The 24,838-nt window shown below is 40.8% G+C and overlaps 3 protein-coding genes across 4 annotated transcripts; 1 reads left to right on the top strand and 2 right to left on the bottom strand.

Moving 5' to 3' along the window:
• Positions 1-2,261: 2,261 nt before the first annotated feature.
• Positions 2,262-3,338, bottom strand: foxd1 (forkhead box D1; the record flags this gene model as incomplete). The annotated part of the gene is made up of 1 exon (XM_083983347.1): positions 2,262-3,338. The coding sequence occupies one exon, from the start codon at positions 3,336-3,338 to the stop codon at positions 2,262-2,264; it is 1,077 nt and encodes a 358-aa protein (XP_083839473.1).
• A 7,547-nt stretch (positions 3,339-10,885) lies between these two features.
• Positions 10,886-16,946, top strand: btf3 (basic transcription factor 3). 2 transcript variants are annotated; one of them, XM_083984126.1, is made up of 6 exons: positions 10,886-11,007; positions 12,729-12,797; positions 13,254-13,367; positions 13,463-13,664; positions 15,304-15,360; positions 16,389-16,946. In XM_083984126.1, the coding sequence occupies exons 2-6, from the start codon at positions 12,729-12,731 to the stop codon at positions 16,433-16,435; spliced, it is 489 nt and encodes a 162-aa protein (XP_083840252.1). In that variant the 5' UTR covers positions 10,886-11,007; the 3' UTR covers positions 16,436-16,946. The 2 variants fall into 2 exon arrangements, with proteins under 2 accessions (XP_083840252.1, XP_083840253.1); XM_083984127.1 differs by having other exon boundaries at positions 10,891-10,944.
• Positions 16,947-17,845: 899 nt separating this feature from the next.
• Positions 17,846-22,861, bottom strand: ankra2 (ankyrin repeat, family A (RFXANK-like), 2). The gene is made up of 9 exons (XM_083982864.1): positions 22,782-22,861; positions 22,180-22,533; positions 21,066-21,224; positions 20,894-20,959; positions 20,396-20,493; positions 20,178-20,303; positions 20,000-20,066; positions 19,798-19,878; positions 17,846-19,358 (listed from the first exon to the last, which is right to left on the bottom strand). The coding sequence occupies exons 2-9, from the start codon at positions 22,475-22,477 to the stop codon at positions 19,303-19,305; spliced, it is 951 nt and encodes a 316-aa protein (XP_083838990.1). The 5' UTR covers positions 22,478-22,533; positions 22,782-22,861; the 3' UTR covers positions 17,846-19,302.
• Between the last annotated feature and the right edge of the window lie 1,977 nt (positions 22,862-24,838).

The following is a 24,838-nucleotide window of genomic DNA, read 5'->3' as shown; positions in this document are numbered from 1 at the left end:
CCTGATAGCAAAAGATAGAGGCCTATGCGAGGGTCACGGTAATGATCACGAAGCTATTACATAAAACAATAATACACAGCATTAGTGTAGCAAATTGCTTGATTATAATAGATACCATAATTTACACGTCACCATCGACTACACACACACACAAACACACACTGTAAACCTCTGAAGGACTCTTATTGTGGCAGACTGGACAAAGCTCACGCGACTATACACGTTATTACATTATTATAACGTCTTATTGCATTAATTATCCCCCTGTAAAGCTCCTCTCTATTTGTAAACAAATCCATACAGTACAACTGACCTCCTTCCCTGCTGCTCTCACTGTGAGTGTGTGTATTTGAATGTGTGTATATGTGTGTGCGTGCGTGTGTGAGTGTGTCTGTCTCTCGTTGCGTGTTACATCATCACGCAATAGCTGTCCTCCCGTGGCCTAGTGAACTGGCTCGAAGCGCTGCACCAATTTAGCCATCTACTACACACACGTTGCTTTGAATCAGGCAGACACACACGCGCAGTCGCCGGGCGCACACATCCAGTCACGGAAGCAGCAGCAGCAGCAGCAGCAGCAGAAGGCTGCATGTACAGTAAAGGCTACATACAGAAGTCATGAAAAATTCAATGTAAGAGGTCAGACACATCATGCAGCATCACGGTAGCACAGGTGCTGCTGCTGCTGCTGCTGCTGCAGCCTCGAGCTTCAGCACCTGCTCCTGCAGCCAAATGCACTTTTGGAATTGGAGGTGAGTCCACTTTGCAGGTTTTTTTTTTATGTTTTGTTAATTATCTGCACATTTCTCTGCGCGTTTTGCACTTTGTTTGGCTTGTTGTGTCAGCGGCTGCTTGACATGCTATTTTCTGTGCGGGGCAAACAAAAGGCCAAAATAGAAGTGAGTAAAAATGAGTGGATTAAGGTGGTTTTAACCTCCAAAAACACCCCCCACCCCCTCCCTTCCTCCTCCGTTGGACCCCGGTGCCACAGCATAGCGAGACTTCGGGTGCAACATTTCATTTTCTCTGGAGGAAAAAAAAACTGTGTCAAATAAGAGCAGATAATGAAATACTGAACGAGGAGTGTTTTCTCAAGAGCGTGGCCAGCTGTCGACATCAGCACCGGTATAATCACCGGCCTGGAGCAGGCAAAAAATACAGGCCGTCTCACCCCGCTGACACCTTCCTGTCCGCTCACCGTAATTACGGAGGATGAGTGTGAGAGAGGTCAGATGGACACGCAGGCCCGGAGTGCGCATGATCCAAAACAAAAGTGTGCAGCACTGGCATCACAGAAGTGTGCCAACATCTACAACAAACTACTTTAGTGTAAACTTAATAATCCAAAGGTTATATTACATTTTTAATGTCCCCTGACTCGCACGCACACTTTGTGAAATGGAGGAAACACTTTTTTTTTTTTTACCCCTGAGCCAAAGCCACTCAGTTGTTATAGTTGATTAATACACACAATCACATGTAAACACTCATTCACTTCACACCTCCTACTTAATGCGATAGCGACGTTATTTCTTTAGTATACCACCTGGATACCACTATGGCCCCATGAAGTTTTAGATTATTTAATAAATTTACTTCCAAACAAATTAACTTTTTTTTTTTTTTTTTTTGCAAAACGAAATTTATTCTTGTTTAAAACAAACTGTGTAAAAATATCACACTTCAATTACACAATACTTGCCAAAAAAAATGTACAATGTTTTATTACTGAAATAAACAACACACTGCATATTATTATTATTATTATAAATGTATGACTTTGCTCTCTGTGTCTTTTTTAATACAAAGTTCAAATCAAAACTTTAGAAAAAACGTTTTGATTTGAGAAACTAATGGAAAAAAAAACATGGACGTGTTTGACACAAATACATTATTAGCCTATTCTTTTTTAAACATGTGATCATTCATAACCTGTTCATTAAGTCATTATCCTGAGACGCCCTATAAACAGTGACTGAAACGAATCACTTCATGGAAAATACAAGGAGAGTTCGTGGTCAACAGTCTGAGAAAAAAAGACATGAACATAAATATATCTTTTTTTTAAAAAACAAAAAAAAACAGCATGAATATTAGGCACAAACAGTGTTATCATGTCCGTCATTCAGCTGCGTGCTATCAAATAAACATACAAAAATAATCCTACCTTCAAAGAGGGGGGCGTTTTTTTGTTTTTGTTGCAGTTTCTGTTTTTTTAAAGAGTTTCTTGGAAAAAGTTTGTAGTTTTTAAGACATTTTTTTTAGCAGCCGCTCGTGCCGCTGACCACTCTGCTGGGAAAGTTTTCACCCGCGTGTAAAACGGTTCCGGGATGGACGGTCTGGGGCTGTGTGGCCGCCGGAGGCCCCAGAGAGGAGGGTAAGACCGGGACTAGGACCGGAGAAGTCCTGGAGGGGCTCAGCGACCCTCCTATGATACTCTCTATGGAGAAGGGAGACCGCTGCACCGGAGAGCTGGACTTCTGCACCGGGGCAGCAGCCTGCACGCTGGCTGAACCCAGGCTGGCGCTGAGCTGGGGGTAAAACCTACTCCTGGCTAAGTCCGTGGTGGTGGGCATCAAAGACGGTGCAGGGATAATGGTTCCCGTGTGTGAATGTGAATGCCTGGAGTGCTGCTGTTGTTGTTGCTGTTGCTGCTGCTGCTGCTGGAAAGCAAAGAGCGCAGAGTGTGTGTGGTAGGACTGGAGCTGGATGCCGTATCCCCCGCAGCCGTACGGTCCGTAGCCATACGCAGCAGCCGCGGGGATAAAAGTGTTGTGTTCCCGCAGCAAGTCCTGCGTCTGCTGCCGCTTGAAGCGTTTCCTCCGCCGCAGAAAGCTCCCGTTGTCAAACATATCAGCCGACTCCGGGTCCAAGGTCCAGTAGTTGCCCTTCCCGGGGTTCCCGGGCTCCCTCGGTATCTTGACGAAGCAGTCATTCAGGGATAAGTTGTGTCTGATGGAGTTCTGCCAGGCCGGGAACTTCTCCCTGTAGTAAGGGAAGCGGTTGCTGATGAAGTCGCAGATCTCGCTGAGGGTGAGCCTCTTCTTGGGGCTCTGCAGGATGGCCATGGTGATTAAGGCGATGTAGGAGTAAGGAGGCTTCACCAGGCTGTTCTTGCCCGCCGGCTTGTAGGCATCCCTGGAGGAGGAGCTGGAGCTGTCCAGGCACGGAGGAGGAGAGCCGGCCAGGAGGATCCCGGCGGCGTCGTGCATCTGCGCCACCTCGTCCACGAAGGAGCGCGTCTGGTTGTTGTCCCCGTCCTCCCCCTCGCCGACCACGTCTATGTCGGTCTCTTCCGAAAGGATGGAGGCATCCGACATCTCTGAGCTCAGAGTCATGGCTCACGACGCGCGCACACACCGCCTGTGCCCTCCTCGCTCGGCCGCCAGATGAGGAAGACGAAGAGATGCACAAGCCGCCCCTGCTTGCCCTCCCTCTTCAAAAACTCATATGAGGAGAGGGGAGAGAGGAGAGGAGCACGTGTCGCCGCCGGTGAGAGATGCCCCCCTGTTTTCTCGCTATTTCCATATGTTTGCAGGGTTCTTTTTATTATTATTATTTTGTCGCCGCCGACTATAACGAACGATCCCCGTCGATGCCAGGCACAGAAATGTTCCGGGAAACCTGCAAAAGGGCCAAACCTGAATCACAGAGGGGGTGGATCTTCGCTTGTTATTTATACCGCTGCCCTGGTCACATGGTGGGGAAACGTCACCAAAGAGAGAGAGAGAGCGAGAAATTAAATAACAAAAAAGGGTCTCTGAAAATTAACTTGAGTGTTTTTTATTTATTTATTTATTGTTAAAAAAAATACAAAAAAAAGTTTGGTGTGGCCTTAGTGGTTATTCCTGGTGGCCTATATGACTCATGGAGCTCTACAGTGTTTTACGCAAAAAAATATATAAAAACACGAAACAGATGTGGAAAGTCTGATTACTGGTGTTGTCTTTGGTGAGATCGAGATAAATATTGACATTTTTTATTTATTTAATTATTGAATTGTTTAATGATCAGTGGGCCTATGATAGGCTACATAAGAGACATTTAGCTTTTATTAATTTTAACAAATAGCACCTTTTATAATATAGCCTATTATGGCCCCAATAGGCTAATAGCTGAACACTGTATATGTGTGATATGAATACCTTATGATATAGTGGCGGAGAGTCATGGTGCACCACATACAGGCGAGCTCAGTTTGCGTGATCCGGTAGTTATCTAGATTATCCGCGAGCCATTTGTAATGGAAAAGAGTCAGCTGTTAACTCGAATCAGTCACGGGTCACGCAGAGCATGCAAGCCCCAGATATAAGGCCTGTGTGTGCCGTGCGTCTGCAGGAGCATGGTGCTGCTGCTGCTGCTGCTGCTGCTGCTGCTTCTGCATGTGTGGGGATCTCCATCTAATTTTATTTTTATTTCAATTTTTTTCTTTTTTCATGTTTCTTTGTGTCTAACGAAGCAATATAATAATAACGTTAGGCTATAGGGGGGAAAGTGTCAAGAAAGTTTGGCCACTGCAGGTGTGCACTGTAATGTGTGAGCCTATTAAGAACATGATTAAACACAATATTCATTTATATATGATGTGGATTGTATATTAAAATTTGATCCTTGCATACATTAATGTTTGTTGATTTTACACTATACTCATATATATGAAGTAGGCTATGTCATCATTCAATGTTTTATAGTCTTTACGAACTTAATTATGAGTAGGTTAACAATAGTAAAGTGTGAGTACAGATGTTTTCTCATGTCATCCTGCTGCTGTTCACCCTTCTCTATAAATGTGACTGTTTCGACGGGAGACTGAAAAATAAGTTTACTCCATTTCTGAGGAAACCCCAGAAACACTGCAATTTTTGCTACATAAATAAAAACAAACGGGAGTACATTCATCTGAATACTACGCTCTGCTTAATTTGATCACATTATTAAAAGGAAAACAACTTCTTTCGCATAGATTTTTACTTCTCATCCTTTCTGTAAGACAATTAGAAGTTATGGGGCATTTTTTTCCCTAAATGCAACTGACTCCAAAGCGCATTTAGACGTAAATCACAAATAATAATAATAATATATATATATTTTTTTTATCCATAGCTATGACTGTCACCAGTGTAAAAACTCAAACTGTCAGATGTTACATTCAGGTGCTGTGTAACTTTTCAGAGGGTTCCCATCTGACCGGCGCCATCTAGTGGTGAACATCTCTCACAATTAATAAAACACTTCAGGCTCATAAAAGATTTTTTTTTTTTAAAGCACTCACAGCTGGAAGATTTAACAACCAGAAGTTTACACATAACTCACCTTCACACTCACAGTTTTTGTATTATAGAGTTTACTACAGAAAAAACGTATTATTATCCTGATGTGAAACTTTACAATAGCGCATATAAATAATTTATATATAGATAAAAGCGTCAGGTTGCTACAGTAAAATACAGTAACACTAATCTCTTTTTTTGTTAGTCTGCACTGTTGGCAATTTATTGATAACAACCTCTTGAATGTTATTTGGTAGGCTAGTTCTGTCACTTCACGGCAGACTTCACACGTGGGACTGTAATAAACTCGTGATACTTATTTCTGACTTTTAATTTGAAAACAAGAACAAAAAAATACAGAAAGAGGAGAGCAAGTCATACAGGCACTCCACACCCACGCTGTAGTTTGTGTGTTATTTCAGTTTTGGTTGTGTTCATAAATGGTGAGGAGAAGGAAACTATAAAAACTTGATCGTTGATCATATCAGACATTTATGAACGAATAGTTACGGTCACGTCTGCCATTGATCATTATGGATGCTAATTAACTTTTAATGGGGGACAAAAAAACATTTCTTATTGAAGAAGCTATTGTTAAGTTTTGATTTTCAACAGTGGTGTTGTTGGAATCGCTCCTCACGTATCAAAGAAATATATTGGTATTTCCTGTTATAAAGCCACACCATCTTAGTGTAGCCTACATTAAATAGTTATATGCATTAGTCATCTCTCTGTAAAAAAAAAAAAAAAAAAAAAAAAAAGTAAAGTTAGCATTTAAAACTATGAATGGAAAATTACTAACATTTTTACATTAAAAAAAATAGTCTATAGCACGAGTTATGGGCTTTAAAAAACTTAAGTTTCATAAAGTACAGATAACTGCAGCCGTACATGGAGACCTACACATTTATGTGATTGCTCTGATCATCAAGAGGGTAAAAAAAAAAAAAAAAGCATTAGGTCATCATGAATCACGACTGGACTCTCTTTTTTTACAACAGCAGCACTAGTTATAAACCACTTCTAAAGTGTTTCTAAATTCCCCCTCTGTGATCCGAGGGCGTTTCCGTGCCACTGGGTAGAGCACCTCGCTGCTGTAGAGGCAATCCCCGCCCGCCTGCCCGCCCGCCCGGCTGCCTGGTTGTCTCCCTAGCTGCCTGTCTACCTCTGGGTATGGCATCAAAAGGAGAAAAAAAAGTGCCACAAAACCAGTTCGTCTCAGAGGGGGCGTTTGAGGCGAGAAATGAGTGTGAATCGTGTGCAGAAAAGCAGAGACGATACCAACTAATAGGTAGCTATAAAGAGAGGACATCCAAACTGACATAGGATCAGCTTTTAAATACATTTAGAAACACGTGCAACATAAATGTTATTATTTATATTCTTGCATTTAAATGCCATCTCCAAATCCTGATAACCGTGAGGAACCAGCTTTATTCTACTTTTATTAATGACTTTCTAACTCCTATTTTCAGATCTTCACTCGAATCAATCGATCATAGTTTCTGAGCTATAACAGGGATGTTTTTTTCAAGTTAAAAGAAAAATAATTAACTTAACCCATGTCCGACGACCCCTAAAAGCATCCTCAGGTACACGATTTGTGCAGCTGGAGAAGTCGTGGCAGAAAATGACACATATTTGTGATCACTATAATGCGATCAATAATATTATTGAATATGAATGTCGTTACGTAAATCAATTCGCTATTAGCAAGTAGATACTGTTCAGGTGTAGCCTAGGTGTTGTCAATATTTGCTTCATATCCATGTTCGTATATAAAAATGCCATACAAAACACCATCACCATTGTTCCTGCTATAATCTCGCAATGGAGCTCGAGCGCAGTGCTAATTTATTCCTTATCTGTGTTCATGTTTACCTGGCGTTTAGGCTGCAGAAAATATTTGGAGAAAATAATTCAGAGCGGATAGCTGCCTGAATGTGTGTCATTTCAAGATGGAAATATATTTTGTCTTTTGTTTTAACCTCATGACAAGATATTTGTAGCTACATCAGTGACAGTTCTTCATGCTGAGCAGCAGCACATACACACACATCTACAGAGACACACTCGTTGAAAGGGACACGTTGAATAAGGGACCCAAGTTTTACCTTTTCTTCACTTTCCTATAACTTGTTGACATTTCCTCACCCCCTTTGCCCTCATTTCATCCATCACAACTAATCCATAACCCCCAACCTTTACAGTGACCCAAAAGTCTTAACCTGCAAACAGCTTTTTCAAGTTGTGCAGTCTGGACCAAAAATGTCAAACTTGTCCTAACAAACACAGATAGGCGCACACACACGATCCCAAATTCACTCTTAGATCATCCAAAAACTTTACAGAGAGCCAATGGTCCTTTCATCCAGACGTTCAGACTGAATGGCAGCAGGTGAACAGATCACACACTGGCTTAAGTGTGTCTAGTGTCCATAACAAAACAAACCATCCAAAGGAAGCACTGAGCTGTAGCCTGAGCCTCTTGTAGGTTAGGCTACTGTCGCCTATTCCCTCACCACCACTGACCAAACAACACACACAAACAAGTTGACCTATGTTTGAGGCATGCATGGCCTATATACAGTACTGTAGGCTGGAAGAGACATGATAAAAAAACATTAGCCAGATCATGCAAAGTTGAGATTTCTTCTGGAGCCAACACAGGGAACTTCCTCAAAGCAAGTTGCAGAGTTTTATGTCAAAATTCAACATCACCCGCAAAATTATAGCCTATTAATTTAAAGTTTACAGAATCTATGTTTCGATAACCATCTCGCATACCCAATTACAGATATGCGCCCCAAGTCGGTTGGGGAGTCATTTGGTTATTACCGCAGGGGATCAATAAAGTTTTTCTGATTCTCATATTTTCTAAACGAACCAGATGGAGGCGTTATTCCAAACGAACAGGACACAAATAGTTTTTCATTTGATCATCCTACTCGAATGTGTCCACAGACCACTTTGAGGTAAAATAAATTTAACAAACAAATAAATAAATAGGCCTAAATAAACATCGTCGCATCCTCCGTCACGTCACCCATACGTTTCTGAGGAGCCATTTTTTTTGGGCCGTAGGATACAGTGGTGTTGCCTGGCAACAGTTAATTCCCGGATAATCCGAAATAGAAAAAAAGTGGTACATAATATGTGAAGTTTGCAAGTCGGCCTAAAAATAATTATGGCAAACACACACACATACTCCCGTTGGCATCATTACCACAGCTGGGTGTTTGGCTAGTTTTCTTGATAGGGTGGCTAACCAAGTGCTACTTTTTTCACTCACCTCAAAATACGGCAGCAAAGGCGTCCTCATGTTCTGGTCGTCGATTCCCCTCCACACTGAATGCCACAATTGTCCAATATTTGCTTGATAAAATCCTCCGAAAGGCACAAATAAATAATAAACGGAAGGTCACGTTCAGTTGCTGAAGTTAGCTCAGGCGGCTGTTAGCAGAATCTAACGAACTGTAACCACTGGCAACAACCTGCGGTTATCTAAACTGATACGTTCAAATGCACAACTTTAAGGTTTGATTGATTGATTTTGACTGTAGAGACCGTAAACTGGTGTATTTCTGTATTTCTCTAACATTTACACCGAGTTTTCATGAGAATAAACCGAACGGCGGCCTTGAGTGTCCTGTCGAGGAACTGCATGTTTTCGCACTTCCGTATTACGTACGTATTTACGTTTTTTTTTAGGGCGCGTACGGCGTGAACGTGCCATAGACAGCAAGTGGGAGTGCTAGGGGATCCCCAGCAAATAGGAGTGAACATGAGAAACAATGCAAATAACTAAATAAAATAAAATGATTATATTTTGAGAATTATTTTGAAATATAATTTATAGTAATATAACATATTGAAACTAGTCTAGAAATTTAGACGCACCCTAGCGGCAGCAAATATGATATAGTCTGGCTTGTCAGGCTTGAAACCTTATTTACCATCATGCTCATCTTGCTTGCCAGTCAAAATATCATTCATGACATAATAAACTGTGTTGACCAGGTAGTTTGTGCCTGACATCAAGCCTAAATCTCGGTGGGTTTGCAAAATGGGTCCCCGGCCAGAAGCTAATGCTGTTTGGGAAAAGTTTGGGAACCCTTGGCCTTTCCTACAATCATCGTGATGATGCACAAAAAATGTGTGTGGCCACAAGTGAAAATACAATTGAACTGAGATGGATTCCCTTTTCTCTTTCCATTACTTTTATAGAGCTCTGCACCCTTGCTACCTTTTCACTTTTTGTATTTCATTTCAGTCTGTTGGTGTTGTATGGTGAACTGGACAATAGATAGATTGTACTAAATTGTACTGTTATTGATTGAAAAATGTAATAAAAAAGCTGTTTGAGGAAGAAAAATTATGGGGGAAACAGACATGCACGCACAGTGATTTGGGATGTGGAAAATATAATTGTCTGTATAGCGTTCAATGACATGAATGGGGCTATTCAAATACTTTAAATCATTTTATTTATACTTAATTGCATCACTGTCAACATATTACTTGCCATCTAACTTTAGTGAGCAAATATCAAAGTATGAGCACATTCATGGACATTGATTACTCTGATATCAATCAAAGGGTGCTTTGCTGAGTCTGGGCTCCACAGGTTGAGGCTGACCCCCCCCCCCCCCCCCCCCCCCCCTCACTTGTTCAATGTGGTACAACATGTGGGGCACAGCTCCCTCTACAGGCTAGAGGTGCCTCATCATCTACAGGCTGTGATACAGTGTCATGGCCTTTTTTTTGTCAGAAGTTCACTCACTCACCCCCAAAAAGTGATGTTTTATAACATTTATAAGTTTCAGAGTTTCATACTTCAAGGTTCAACAAGTAAAACTCAACATTCACAGATTTCTCATGGTCTTCAAAGTTCATATTTGCATTGAACAAATGAAAGAAAACAAAGACAACAATAGTACTTTATTTTTTATATATATATCATTTCACAATAATTGGAGGTATTACAATAAAATATATAACAAAAAACAACAACGAATGGTTTTGCCGGTTGGTATACTTTCCTCCCCACAACAAGAGCTGTTCTCAGCATACAGTAAAACATGATTGGATTGGAATGTATATATTTTCTTTCTTCTTACTATTATTCATCATTAATCATATTCTATTACAATATTGCCAATGCCATTTGCTATTTAGTATCTGTGCTATACATTTCATCGCTGTTGTCTGCTGCTGCAACATTGTAAATTTCCCCACTGTGGGACAAATAAAGGATAATCTTATCTTATCTTACCTTATCTTATCTTATCTTATCTTATCTTATCTTATTTTATCTTATCTTATCTTATCTTATTTTATCTTATCTTATCTTATCTTTTATACAAAGTTCCCTGAAATTAATGAAATACAAATATGATAAAGATTTAAAATAATCAAATGTTTCTGTCATTTTATGTGACCTTACTTTATCTACAGTGTTTTGTGGACATTTTAGCATCCATTGTGACAAATTAGAAAGTTGGTATAAAGTTAAAAAGCCTGTTAAGTCTGTGCTGATGTTGCCTGAAGGCTAAACTCAGGGCAGCAAACCCCCACGGTACATTGCGCTTTACTTTCTCCGCGCCTACGTCACTTCCTCCCTCCTCTCTCGCTTCCATCTTGCTCCCCGCATGTGTCTGCTGTTAGTTTACAGGTCAGTGAGGAGCTTTAAATACCTTCTTCCCTGCACTGTTTCCCCCCGATCCGACGGCAAGAGGTAAACGAAAGCCTTTTCTCACTAGATGGCTGAAATCCGCCGAGGTTTGAAGCTAATGTTGCTGACGGTTGTTGTGTGAAGTGACAGGGCCGACCACCCACTCCACCACAGTCAGTACCACCAGTTAGCTAACTTAGCTAACGATGCTAGCTGGAGTTAGCATGCAAGTCTCACACACACAAAAAAGCTAAAAACCACACCTTGTTTCGGTGCAGTGACTAATCGAAATTGTCAGCAAACGCTAGCTTAAAACCAACCCTGACGTTATGTGTAGTGTTTTCTTTTGGGGTTTATTTAGTCTGGCCTTAACTACCACAGCCTTTTGTTGTTTAGTGCTGCTCGCTTGTTCATAACAGACAGATGAGAGAAACCATTAATTAAACTAACAGCGCACGTGACTCATGTGAATCTGACAGCTCCTTACTCTCTTAAAAAAAAAAGAAGAAAAAAAAAGTCCACTTGCCTCTCCTTTATCTGCACCAGCTCAGACTACCACACCCACACTAAAGCCTCCGCTCCCCTCGTGTGTGTGTGTGAGTGTGTGTTGACATGTGTGAGTCGTTCAAGAAGATTTTTTTTTCTTTTACAAATTTCTCTTCATCTGTTTACACCTTGCAAAACTACTAGTATTATAGTATACGGCTGTCGGTTTCTTTGGGTATCAGTAAGATTTGGCAAGTTTTAAGCCAGGATACACACATAATAACCCTAATACAAAGACAATGTACTAAAATGATCCATGCAAGTACAAGTTTGTCAAAAGCCCCCGAAAAGAACAATATTCAGTCATTATTAAACTCAATACATGTGTATATAAAGATAGAGAAGCAGAAAATAGCTTTTCACTACTGCAGCAAAATTTCCACAGGGAGAAATGTTGTTTAACTAAAGCTGCTTAGAAAAATATACAATAGGCTATATTGCACAGAATATAAATATCTGAATTGTTTTTTGTATCATAGAAAGAGTGGGAAGGAGTTTGTTTCTTTATCTTTTTTTGCTCCAGCCACTGTAAAAACAATCTGCTCACAGGTGTCAGACTCAGCGTGTCACATTTTTTCTCACCCAGGTGTGGTTGGTTGTGTTGCCTTCAGTGTCATGTCAGAACAGTTTGACCAGGATACCTGTCACACTGCGCGATCATCCTATTTCTCTTTTCTTTATCGTCCTTCTACTAATAAGCTAGTTGGTTTGAGTTGCTGAGATCAGAGCTGGAAATCAGCACATGAATGAAACAGGTCGTACCAAACATGTGCGAATCACTAAATGCACACACACGCCTCCAGTGAGGTATGTGTTAATTAAGTAAATGGCAGGTGAGCTGAAGAGCTGCAAAGGTTTCAGTGAACTATCCCTGACCCTGTGTGTAATAGCAGGTTAATACCAGGGTGTAACACTACAGTTAGGCTATGCATAGTCTTCATAGATGTTATCACATATACATGCCGACTCGTTTGTAGATCCAGCATCAAGACAAAATAAAGAGAAAACTAAACTGGTTTCAGGAACTAATTCAAAAACACTCTATTGCTCGGTTTCAGTTTGTGTTTTCAGTTTTGATGCTGCTGTCATCATCTTTGTTGCATTGCAGTCTGATTGCCTTATCCCCCCTCCTGCATGGTGTGTGCTGTGTGTCTGGGAATCTAAACCTGCCTTGTGCCATAATTTGAACAACCTAAACAATTAACCTAATTATGTGTGATGTGTGTTCTTTCTTGCAGATGAAAGAAGCTATAATGAATCAAGAAAAACTTGCTAAACTGCAGGCACAAGTCCGCATCGGCGGAAAGGTAAAACCAATAAAAGTTATAAGGATTATCACAGGTTGCAGAACCTTTATTGAGCAGTAATGACATTTCTTACTACTTTAAAACCCTGCCAGAGATTAGTAGACTGAAATAAAAAGCTGCAGAAAACTGACAAGAGAAAACTTCAATATTAATCTGGTGACATAAGACGTTAAGCTCAGGCAAAGCTGCTTTGTGAAAGTTAAACTTTGGAGAAGTTTCTGCCCTGTTTCTATGACAACCAGCATTTTTATATATAGTTTTACTTCATTGCAGCAATTTTTTTTGGCAAACAAACAGTGTATTGTGGGCCACACAGCAGCAAACTGCAATAAATAGACTACAAGCAGCTGGCAACTTTGGGCCAGAAATGAACCACACATGTCATGTTATGTTAAATTGAATAGATGATGTATTAACAGAGCATTAAGAGTCATGTTTGTTTGACTGCGCCCGTAGGGAAGTGCCCGCAGAAAGAAGAAGGTCGTACACAGAACAGCAACCGCAGATGACAAGAAGCTCCAGTTCTCCTTAAAGAAACTTGGCGTCAACAACATCTCTGGCATTGAAGAGGTACGCTGAAGAAACCCGTTCCCTCTGAGATCTGTGTCCCACCGTGGTCCGAGCTGAATCTGTTGAAACGACGTGTTTGTTTTGTTCTGTCACAGGTCAACATGTTTACAAATCAAGGAACAGTCATCCACTTCAACAATCCCAAAGTGCAGGCCTCCCTCGCCGCCAACACCTTCACCATCACCGGCCACGCTGAGACCAAGCAGCTGACCGAGATGCTGCCGGGCATCCTCAACCAGCTGGGAGCCGACAGCCTGACGAGCCTCAGGAGACTCGCCGAGGCTCTGCCCAAACAGGGTCAGTGCTCTACCTTACTAAAACCCATCACACAACACGTTAAATTAAAGGGATGGTTTGGCAAATTCACCTATTGCCATAATCCCTATAGTCATAGCAATAGGTTCATTACCTTTAAAGCAGAAGTAAGTGGTCCGGTCGTTTTCGCTAATGCTGCGTTCCAGGCAGGCTTTTGAAATCGTAAATTACAGCTTCAAGTCACAACTTACGACTTTGTAGCGTTCCAGGCAACCCACTCGTGTTTTTCCGACCTGTTTTACCGGTGAAAGTCACTATAACGGCCACTCGTAACTTCCGACCGGTGAACTCGTACCAGATCGAACTGGTACCACTTCACGGTCGGAAAAATACGAGTTTCCTTGAACGCACCATAACAGTCCTCGTCCCTACGTCGCCACATTCACGGCGTCCCTTGGCTGCACACACAGCCCTGCATGCCGTTCTCTCTCCTCATTGGATAAAAACTGTAGGATACGATAAATGTTTTCTCTTCGGCTCAGAGCAGAGCAGAGTGACTGACAGACCCGTGTTTCGGTCCAAACACTCTATGTAAGTGATTGCTGTCGGAAGATATAACTATTTAAGACTTATATTAACACAAATATATCACTCACTTCTGCTTTAATTATCGGTGCATGTTGTTTTGCAGAGACGTGAGCTGCTCAGTGAACACAATGGAGGTGAACGGTACAGGTCCCATGTCCCGCATTAAACTCATCAAATACACAATCCAACGACTCCAAAACGCTCTCGTGAAGAAGTTGTGACCTGCACATTCACCACACTATGAAATAATCATGTAATGTTACAAGACAGAGTCGTTTTTGAGGCAAATGCATAGCGGGAACTACATTCCAGACACCGCTGCTGGGCGGAGGGATTTCAATAGCGCATCTAGTTCCAGTGTTTTGCTTCATGTGTTGCTAATGTTACATAATTTTACATGATTATTTCATAGCCTGGTGAATGTGCAGGTCACAACTTCTCTCTCTTCTTCAACAAGAGTGTTTTGGAGTCATTGGATTGTATATTTGATGAGTTTGATGAGGGGCAGGGGACCAGTACCGTTCACCGCAACTGTGTTCGCTGAGCAGCTCACATCTCTGCCCCGCTGACCTCAAAACAACGTGCACCAATAATAGGCTTTATGCACAGCTCCACTACTTCCTGAACTTTAGCCAGCTCCTTTATTTTCTGTCTTACATTATTGGACAAACCGACTAATCCAGGTGTGTCTGACCTCACAACAATGGTCAGACACACCTGGATTAATCAGTTTGTCCAATAATGTAAGACAGAAAATAAAGGAGCTGGCTTGAGATCAGGAAGTAGTGGAGCTGTGCATAAAGCCAATTAAAGCTAATGAATCTACTCCTATGACTATAAGGATTATGGCAATAGGCGAATTTACCAAGATGTTGAACTATCCCTTTAAGCTGTAGCACACATCACTGCGGTAAAGATTTAAAGATTTCCCAGTCATAGACACACTGGCCTCTCTGTTTTTACACTCGGTTCATGTCTGTATTTGCTGTTTGGTCAGACTTGGTTAGAGAAAAGAGTTTTGCTTTCAGGTGTTGGACCTTTAAAAAAAAAAAAAAATTCCAGCCTCTTGACTCATAATTTTCTGTTCTTACAGCTGCAGATGGAAAAGCGCCGATTGCAACAGTAGAAGAAGAAGACGACGACGTTCCAGGTGAGTGTCGGAGGAAAAGGAACATTTGTTGTTCATTGTTTTCCATTCAGCGGCTCGTCGTGTGCAGAATCTGTTCAGAGTCAGATCTGCTCTGTGTGTCAGACATCAAACTGTTTGGTGGTCTTATTTTATTTTGAAATGCTCCTTCACACTTGTCCGTTACTGCAGCAGGTTTCTTCTCTCCTTCTCTCCCTCTCTCCTCCCTCTGTGTTAAATAACCGTGGCAGGTTTGCTTTTCTTCTGGCTCATGAAAGGGGTCACGCCAAGGGGATTCATCAGTTACTTTTAGACCATGGTGCAATGCAGCGTCTTGTGTTTGAATCTCATGTTCATTGTTTATAAGATCTTAAGATTCGGTTTGCTTTTCTTTGTCAGGGAAATTGACCAAACACATGAGGTTGCCATTACAGTAATCTCTCGCTTTTCCCAGGACTTCTCCCCCCTACCCCCACCTCCCCCTCGCTCGCTCTGTAACCAGAGTTCTCACTAATGTAACAAACGATTACACATGTATTCTTCAGCAATAGGAGGCGGTTGAAGCCCTAATGGCACAGGGTTAACAGCCATCGCCATCACGCTGTTATTGGAGTTAAGTTTCCCTTTTTGTTCTCCCACTGAAGGAACATGTTTACTCAGACCTTTCGAATTGTTTCCATTTTAACCCCCCCACCTCCTCAACCCCCCCTTTTGAGCCAAAAACCTGGTGGAGACGCAGATTTCTCACATTTCATGGGGTAATTGAAGCCAACGTTTTGGGTGCGTTACGCCATAATTTTTACAGCTGCTCTCAGTAGTTGCGACTGTGAGGGCCTCTGCTTCATATGCCGAGCACATTGCAGTCCGTATAGGAGCGGGAAAGATGAGCAAAAAGGAGGCTGCGTTACATCTAGTATCACGTTTCAGATAAACACACTTTTCCGGCACCTTCTGAGAGTAATTTGCGCCGATGCCTCCTTGTGCCTTTTTCTTTTTTTTTTCTTCAGCCCAATTCACAGCTGAATCTTTTTTCTTTTTTTTTGTCGTTTCAGATCTGGTGGAGAATTTTGATGAAGCATCCAAGGATGAGGCTAACTAGAGGAAATTGGACTCCCGGAGTGTCAAACCTTGACAGGACCATGTGGGGCACAATGTGTTTTAATTGTCTAGTCTGAGAGGTGGAAATTTATTTGTTTAAGTACAAGGAAAAAGATGGATAATCTGTCAACTTTTGGCTGTGAGCATTCTGTGGTATGTGCAACACCTGATCAAAAAAAATACTTGCATACTCTTTAAGTGAATTATTTTTTGAGTAATTTTCTAGAATAGTACTCGAAAGTATTAAAAAAAACAAAAACCGGGGTAGCAGTATTTAAGCGTAAAGGTATTCTAGTACTCATTCCGCCTCTTCTTTGCCACCAGACTCTTCCAAATGCTTGTTGTGCTCTCTGTTCCCGTTAGAGTGAGAGATTGTGTTTTAAAAAATGTGGTGTTTCAGGCTCCTGCTGTAAATCTGTTTCCTCCATGTTACTGAACCTTAATTCTTTGTGGCCTCGCTAAAACAAAACCCCACCAATTCTGGAATAAACCTTTGCTACTGTCAAAAAGTGCTGTTTTTTTATGGCCTTTGTAGATTGTGCAGTTTCATTAAAGGAGCATTTCACAAAAAAAACAAACCAGAGGTGTATAAAGTACTTGAAAAAATAACTAAGTAAAAGTACAAATACCATAACTGAAAATGACTTTGGTAAAAGTTAAAGTCACCCATAACTTGAGTATCAAAAGTACAAGTAAAGTACAATGTATTTTTATAGTGAGCATAAAAAGAAGCAAAGCAACCAAAAACGGTTCTCCCCTTGCTCTCTTTATGTCACTTTCAGGTGAATGAAATAGATGTGGTATGATAAACAAAAAAAAACACCTGAGTAAACATGTAGAGTGAGGGAATCAAATGTCTCGTGTTTGCCTGAGAACATACAGTAACTATAAATAAAGCGTCTGTCTGCCTAAGAACACAAAAAAGTGCCTCCTGTGAGTAAAAATATATGTTTAAACTTTTAAATGTAATAGAGTAAAAGTCCTGATTTAAAAAAAAAACTCAAGTACAGATCCTCAAAAAAACAACTTAGGTAGTGTAACAAAGTACATCTACTTTGTTATTATCCACCTCTGTAAGAAACTCGCACAGTGGGGTCATGGGAGAGGAGCGCAATTCATCAGTATTTAAGCACAATACAGGGTACTCATGGGACACGACGACACGTATTGCCTAGCAACGGCAACGTTATCTCTTATGCTGCAAGGAAGATGTTTTCAAATCTTTGCTTCTCAGAGCCGTCTGCATACCTCCACTATCTTCAAGGCTGCTTTGCAAATTCAAACTAAACTGAGACTTCTCACATAACTCTCCTGCAAGACAGGACATATAATCACCAAGGCTAAATGAACACTATTTAAAACTAGATATATAACACAATCTTTCCATCATTTTATTGAAAACTCTGTGTTTTTCCATCAGATGGTCTATGGTGTTACGTCACAAGCAATGCCAGCCATACAGTTAATGGTAGCTCTGCATTATAAAACATTATTTCATCATTCATTTCTTCACGTGAACAGTCTCTTGCTGTTGTTTTTCAGCAGCTTTTCTTTAAAAATGGCCTTTTAAAGCTCAGCCTGAATTAAAAATAAACCAATTTTTGCAATGAAGTATTATAAAAAGAAGCAAAAAGAAATAACATTTTTAGATTTCACTATCCATGATATATTTTTCATTAAAACACACTCTTAATCACTGCTGCTTTAGTAGTGTAGTAATTAGACTCCTACAGTTCAACAGCTCCCAAGTGTTTTTGTTCTGCCCATGACTGTGAGTCTGTTTGCAGTTTAAAAAGATCTTTTAATTAAATAACAGCTTCATTTTCGTTGGTTATAAACAGTGGTTTGACCGTTATGACTTGAAATGAGATAAATATCTGTACAGAACGATGGCTGATACTGAGGTCAATACATGTTATGTCTTGTTTACACCACTTGTTAGGACTGGTGTAAAACACAAGCTCCGTCACACAGCGGCAAACAGCGCCTCTGTAACCTTTTCCATGAGGTGTGAGGTCATTATAAAATAAACAACACATCTGGACATTAGCATCACTATACAGAAAAACAAAACCAGTTACATCAATATGGGGATTTTTTGTTTTATCACATTATAACAACACAATGTCTAAACTATTCAAATAAATAAACAGAGTACAATTGACACAAAGACCTTCAGTCAACACACGGCTTGGCAGCGTCACTATAGCACACGCACTCTGTACCTCGTGCATTCACTTTTTAAATCCACCCACAGTCGTCTTCAGCTTAAAATGTGCCTAATATGAAAACCAGACAGTACGAACAGAAACCAATGAACGGACTACAATTAAATTCTCTTCTGTTAAAAACTTGTTTACAGTTAATAACTTAGTTTATAAAAAAAACAGTTGCAATTGATTGTAATGACAGTTTGTAATGCATTATATGGTATAAGGAGGAAGTGGAAATGGAGAATCAATGCTTAAAAAGCTAAATAAAAGCCTGCGCCTGCACCACTCGTGGTAGCGGACGACAGGTGTGCAGTGCATGCTGGGTTGTAGTGAAGAGAGCGACGTTATGAAACCTGTCAGTGTGTCCTGATAAAAAATCTGCTACTCCAGGTTGGATGTGAAAATGTGCAGAGTAAAATAGTTTGAAAGAAGCATTAAATTGAAAATTCACACACTCATGCGCGCAAGCACACAAACCTTCATGTGCATCACACCCACAAAGTAATGTTGACATGATGGCGAGGCTGTTGAAACATCAGTTAATGGTACTATAACTAATTCTTCCTGTTGGCCGACAGCCTGGGCGTATTGTTATGTGATTGTCCAGAGCCCAGTGCTGCAACTCAAGTATTTCTTTTTCCTCAAGTGTCACAGTTCATTCTCTGATTCCCATCAGCAACTTCAGTAAGTGAGCCTCCATCACCTGTTGAACTGCACCGAGAAAACACAGAGGATTTTATTCAACAGAGCTGAGTGGCATTTAAAAGTCAATACATACCATATATTTAGTTTCACTATTCATGTGACTAGTGTCTTTGTTTATCTTAGGAGCATCATCTACTCTCTCTTTAAGCAGCATCAACAGGTTATTTCCTGCTAAGATCAAAGTAAAGACAAACCAGAGCTTTAATCATATTTACCTCCTCTAAAAGATAATTTTATTTATTTAGCAGAAAACTATACGATGTATTTTTGCTTTCTTGTTTAGTTTATTGTGCTTTTAATATAAATATCAGTAAAACAATTATACTTCAAATATCAAGTGTAAGAATTTTCGCCTTTTTTTTTTGCAGTGAGTTCAAATCAAATCAATATTATCTATTATCCATCTATCTGACTGTATGTATTGTGTATGTATTTTTTGACATACCATTCCGGTGTCCCATTGCCACGGCCATGTCCATTGCATTGAACCCAGAGTCTGACTCTATGGTGGGATCAGCTCCACTCTCTGGGAGACACACAAATACAACGTAAAGATGACTATGCATGTTAATTCTCTTTCACAATATTTCCTTAAACACAGAACAGACAGGTGTTTTTGAGGCTCAGTAGAAGATTTGTCAGCTCACCTAACAAGATTTCGACACAGCGCACGTGGTTCCCGTGGACAGCGTACAGCAGAGGGGCTCCTCCATTCTGAAACCCGCAGAGGAAACATCACAACTGAAGCCTGTGCATCTGATGTAACGTTTAACACCTTTATTGTCATATTTTATTTAACCAAAACCTCGATTCTTAAATTCTTACCCAGTCATATTCGTTGACATCAACACCACAGTCGATGAGCATCTTCACAATGTCAGTGTATCCCTTACTGCAGGCCAAGGACAAAGCACTTTCTCTGCCTTTGGCCAGGAGGTTTGGGTCGGCACCCTACAGTGAAGAAGGTAATACAGTTAATATATATAAAAGGACATGCTCTAATCATGAAAATCTGATTCATATAATTGTTAATTTTTCCGTACATTTTGGAGAAGAAACTCTACAACAGCGATCTGTCCATGTGCAGCAGCCCACATCAGGGGAGTGAAGCCTTCCTCGTCCTGGAGGTTGATCACCGTCTCTGTTAATAAGACACATAACACATGGTCACAACATACACTGCATTACACATATTCATCCATTATCTATAACCACTTATTTATTGTACATTGAGGGGGCTGGAGCCTATCCTATCTGACACTGGGAGCAACCCAATGGTTAATAAACCATTTCAAATACAATAGATATAGTATTTTAATTTACATAGCACTGGAGCCATGGAAAAATACTTGTTCCTCCTTGGACATAATAGGCTTCAGTTCCAGCTTCTTAAACGTCAGAGATAAAACGTCTTTGGTTTTTGGATTGCAACAAATACAAGATACTTGAAGACAGCTTTTCACAATTATCTGGCAATTTATTGTCAGGAAGATTTCAGATTATTTCACCACTGCATGGTGATGGAAAATGTCCACGCCTACCTTGTTCGATCCTGCTGGCCAGAAACACCATTTCTCCCTGGGCTGCCAGCTGGTGAATGGACAGAGCTGAAAAGAAAAAATAATAATAATAACATGCAGGTGCAGATTAGCATTTTAGACTGAAAGTGGAAACATGTTAATAAATGAAGTTAAACACAGCTGCGTTACTTACAATGCACCAGAAGAGGTGTGGAAGAAACCTCGTTGCCACGGTGTTTATTGGTGAGCGTGGTGGACTGTTTGATGGGGGAGAAGTGTTTGGTGGTGGATGGCGTGTAAACATGGCGCACCTGTATGCCCGGGGAGGGGGATGTCTGGATGTTACACTCGGCTGAAACAAAACAAGGAGACGTTTAGTGGCTCACAATAGTTTCATTACATCAGGCATGTCCAAACAATCCCTCAAAGTCGCCCTATCCACTCTGCCATCCGCTCTCAAAGGAGCATGTTCAGTGGCAGACTGCGGCCACTGACCTTATTTTATATACTAAATTGCCTCAGCCACTATCTATCTATCTATCTATCTATCTATCTATCTATCTATCTATCTATCTATCTATCTATCTATCTATCTATCTATTTATCTATCTATCTATCTATCTATCTATCTATCTATCTATCTATCTATCTATCAACTCTCTTAACCCTGCTGTTGTCCTCCTGCGTCAAGGAAGGAAGGACAAAGGGAAAGATGGGAGGAAAGACAGAAGGAGGGAGGGAACAGATTGGGTCAACTGGGTCAAAAAGGAAGGAAGAAGTAAGGATGAAGGAAAAGAAGGAAGGAAGGAATGAAGGGAGGGAAAAGGGATTGTGGAAAGAAGGTAGGGAAAAGGGAAGGAAAGAAAGATGGGGGAGGGAACCGATTCGTTCAAGGAAGGAAGAGGGAAGGAAGAAGGGAAAGGGGAAGGAAAGAAAGATGGAGGGAGGGAACAGATTTTTTCAAGGAAGGAAGAAAGAAGGGAGGAAAGAAGGAGGGGAAGGAAGATGGAGTGAGGGAATAGATCAGGTCAATTGGATCAAAAGAGCAAGGAAGAAGAAGTAAGGACGAAGGGAAGGAAAGAAGGAAAAAAGGATTGTGGGAAGAAGGAAGGAAGAAAGGAAGGATGGAGGAAGGGAACAGATTGGGTCAATTTGACCCAGAAGGACAACAGGAGGGAAGCCTGGTTGGGACAAAAACCTGCAGCCCCACCGGCTCTTCCTGTGATAGTTTGGACATGTCTGCATCACATGATCACAGGACTGATCCCTTTAAGAACAGATGAACAAAGCCTCCACTTCCTCCTTACCTTTGAATAAAACGGAAGCCACCTCCAGGTCGGAGTTGACCTGGTCCTGGATGTTCTTGCTGTCCTCCTCGTTGAGCGACTTGACAAATCTCGAGCAGACGTTCATGTCGAAGCGGTTGGGCAGGATGAACTTGATGCCCATGGCCACGTTTTGGGTGCCGGTGCCGGTGTCATCTGGACTCGCACCCACCGACTGCTCGGTCTTGATGGCGCCCAGGTCCGGCATCACGCAGATCCCCTCCATCTCCTCGGACCCCGTCCCGTCCGAGGCTGACACGCCGGCGGCGCCGCTGTCCATCCCCCTGGTCACTCACCGAGCCGTCACACTGAGATTCAACTGAGACCACAACCCGCCTGAAACACGGATACACGTTGTTTTAATGTTAAAAATAGAAAAACAAACAACCATTTGTCTTATTTCCCGTCATACTTTACTCATCCGGTAAAAAAAAAAAAAACATCTCCTGTTAGCTACCAGTTAGCATGCTAGCTGTTGCTATCGTAACCTTCCATTAGCTCGCCCACGTTACCATGGAAACACGTTAGGCGTAAACGTCAACAAATGCATTTTTTTTCCTAAAAAGAAAGAAGAAATATCTCACTCGATAGGTCATTGTTTATATCAGATATCCTCATGCACACATCTCTCCCTCTCTCCTGTCGGTGTTTTGATGAATCTGCGCATGCGCAACCCGTCGCGTCCACAAAGGCGTGCAACCACTATTAACGTCCCCCCGTTTCTTCTTTCTTTGGTTCCGGCTGCTTTCCATCACTTTGATCTTTGACTATCCATCCATCCATCTATCTATCTATCTATCTATCTATCTATCTATCTATCTATCTATCTATCTATCTATCTATCTATCTATCTATCTATCTATCTATCTATCTATCTATCTATCTATCTATCTATCTATCTATCTATCTATCTATCTATCTATCTATCCATCCATCCATCCATCCATCCATCCATCCATCCATCCATCCATCCATCCATCCATCCATCCATCCATCCATCTATCTATCTATCTATCTATATGTGTAGTAACACACCACTTAATACATTGTATTGATAATGTTATTAAACCTTGTCACAGGGCTTGCACAAACTGAAAAATGTAGGTGATGCTGAAAAACAAATGTTACACAATTTTGACAAAGCCACAATCCTGGAACACATCAAGAAAATTACACAAAATTAGTCTGTCAATGTGTAGCCTACTGTAAACATAGCCTTCTGCATCTTGTAAATGACTAAACGACTAATTATTCAACATACATCTTAAATATGAGAGATATTTTTATTGCTAAAATGTCCTAATTTATACAAATAGACACCTTTATATAGGTATAGGCTACCCAAAAAAAAAGAAAAATACAAAAGATCATTCGGATTGTATTGTAGGCCTGTATATTGCAGATTAGTGGTTTTGTTTCCTCTGAACGTAATGCTGCACTGTGGAAAGAGACAAGGATAGGATGTCTGTCCTGCTGCCTTATTTATACACTGCGTGCTGCCCTCAACATGTGCAGTACACCTGGTCACAGCATCAGAAAACATGATGACCATATTTCTTACACCTTATGTGTGGATGTCACTTTTTAGTGGTGGTGCATTTTGACAAGTTTAGAAGAGATTAAAAATTAGTTTTGGGGGAAAGTTGTTTAGAAATCTACCACAAGATGGCAGGACTGTGAGGTTTCTGACTTTTTACTCACTTTTATTCTTCTGCCACCAGATGGCACCACAGCTTCACAGGTTATAAAATACAGTCCTGATGATGGAGTTTGTGGGTTTTCCTCTTCTCCCAAACCACCCATAATCCTCTCATCCCCCCCAATTACGCAAGTCAACACTGTCCTGATGGAAAGAGTTTAGTTAAATTAAGTCAAACTGCTGACAGTGTTGAAAGCTAGACAGCACCATTACAGCCTGTCACTTCTAAAACCACTTAAAGACATTTAATCTGTTGCTCATTATCAGTCAGTGGGATAAGTGTGGGAGCAGGAAGGGTGGGAAAGCTGTCCTCTCACTTCCTGTTCATGTCACGTGTAGCCTATATGTCAGTGTCTTCTGTCTATGATTATGGTCACAACCAACTGAGAGCTGGGACATGTTTTTATCTCCCAGCTGTTTAAGCTGGGACTCATTTTATATTTGTTATGCAGAGCGTAGTCCATACAATGTCATTATTTTTTTTTTCAAATTTTAGACTGGATTATTATTTTAAAATGCAATTTTATTGCTAGAATAACATGTCTTCATTATTACTGTAGGCTATGTGAAAATACATCAACATTTATTCTGCAACTTCTTCAGAGGACATTAAGATTGACAAAACACATATTCAGCTACACAGTTGTTAGCCTATACACACACTCCTACTAAAAAAACAATCTGACACCAACATCAATACACCCTCTTTAAATAAAGTGTAAAAAGACAGGGAATATTAAAACATTAACAAATAGCCTATATTAAAAAAAGAAAAATGTTATGTTCATAATTAAAATAAAAGTTGTGGAGTAGGCTTACTCCTATTAGTATCATCAGTGCAAATTTAAATGTAGACTTTTAATCACTAATTTTCCACCGTGAACAGAGTGCATCGTTAATGACGGTGACGTCACTCCAGCTAGTTTCTGATTGGAGGAAATT

Source organism: Trachurus trachurus, assembly GCF_905171665.1.
Source record: "Trachurus trachurus genome assembly, chromosome: 12".
Classification (NCBI taxonomy): Eukaryota; Metazoa; Chordata; class Actinopteri; order Carangiformes; family Carangidae; genus Trachurus; species Trachurus trachurus.
Note: the sequence above shows the minus strand (reverse complement) of the source record. Positions and strands in the feature narration are given on the sequence as shown.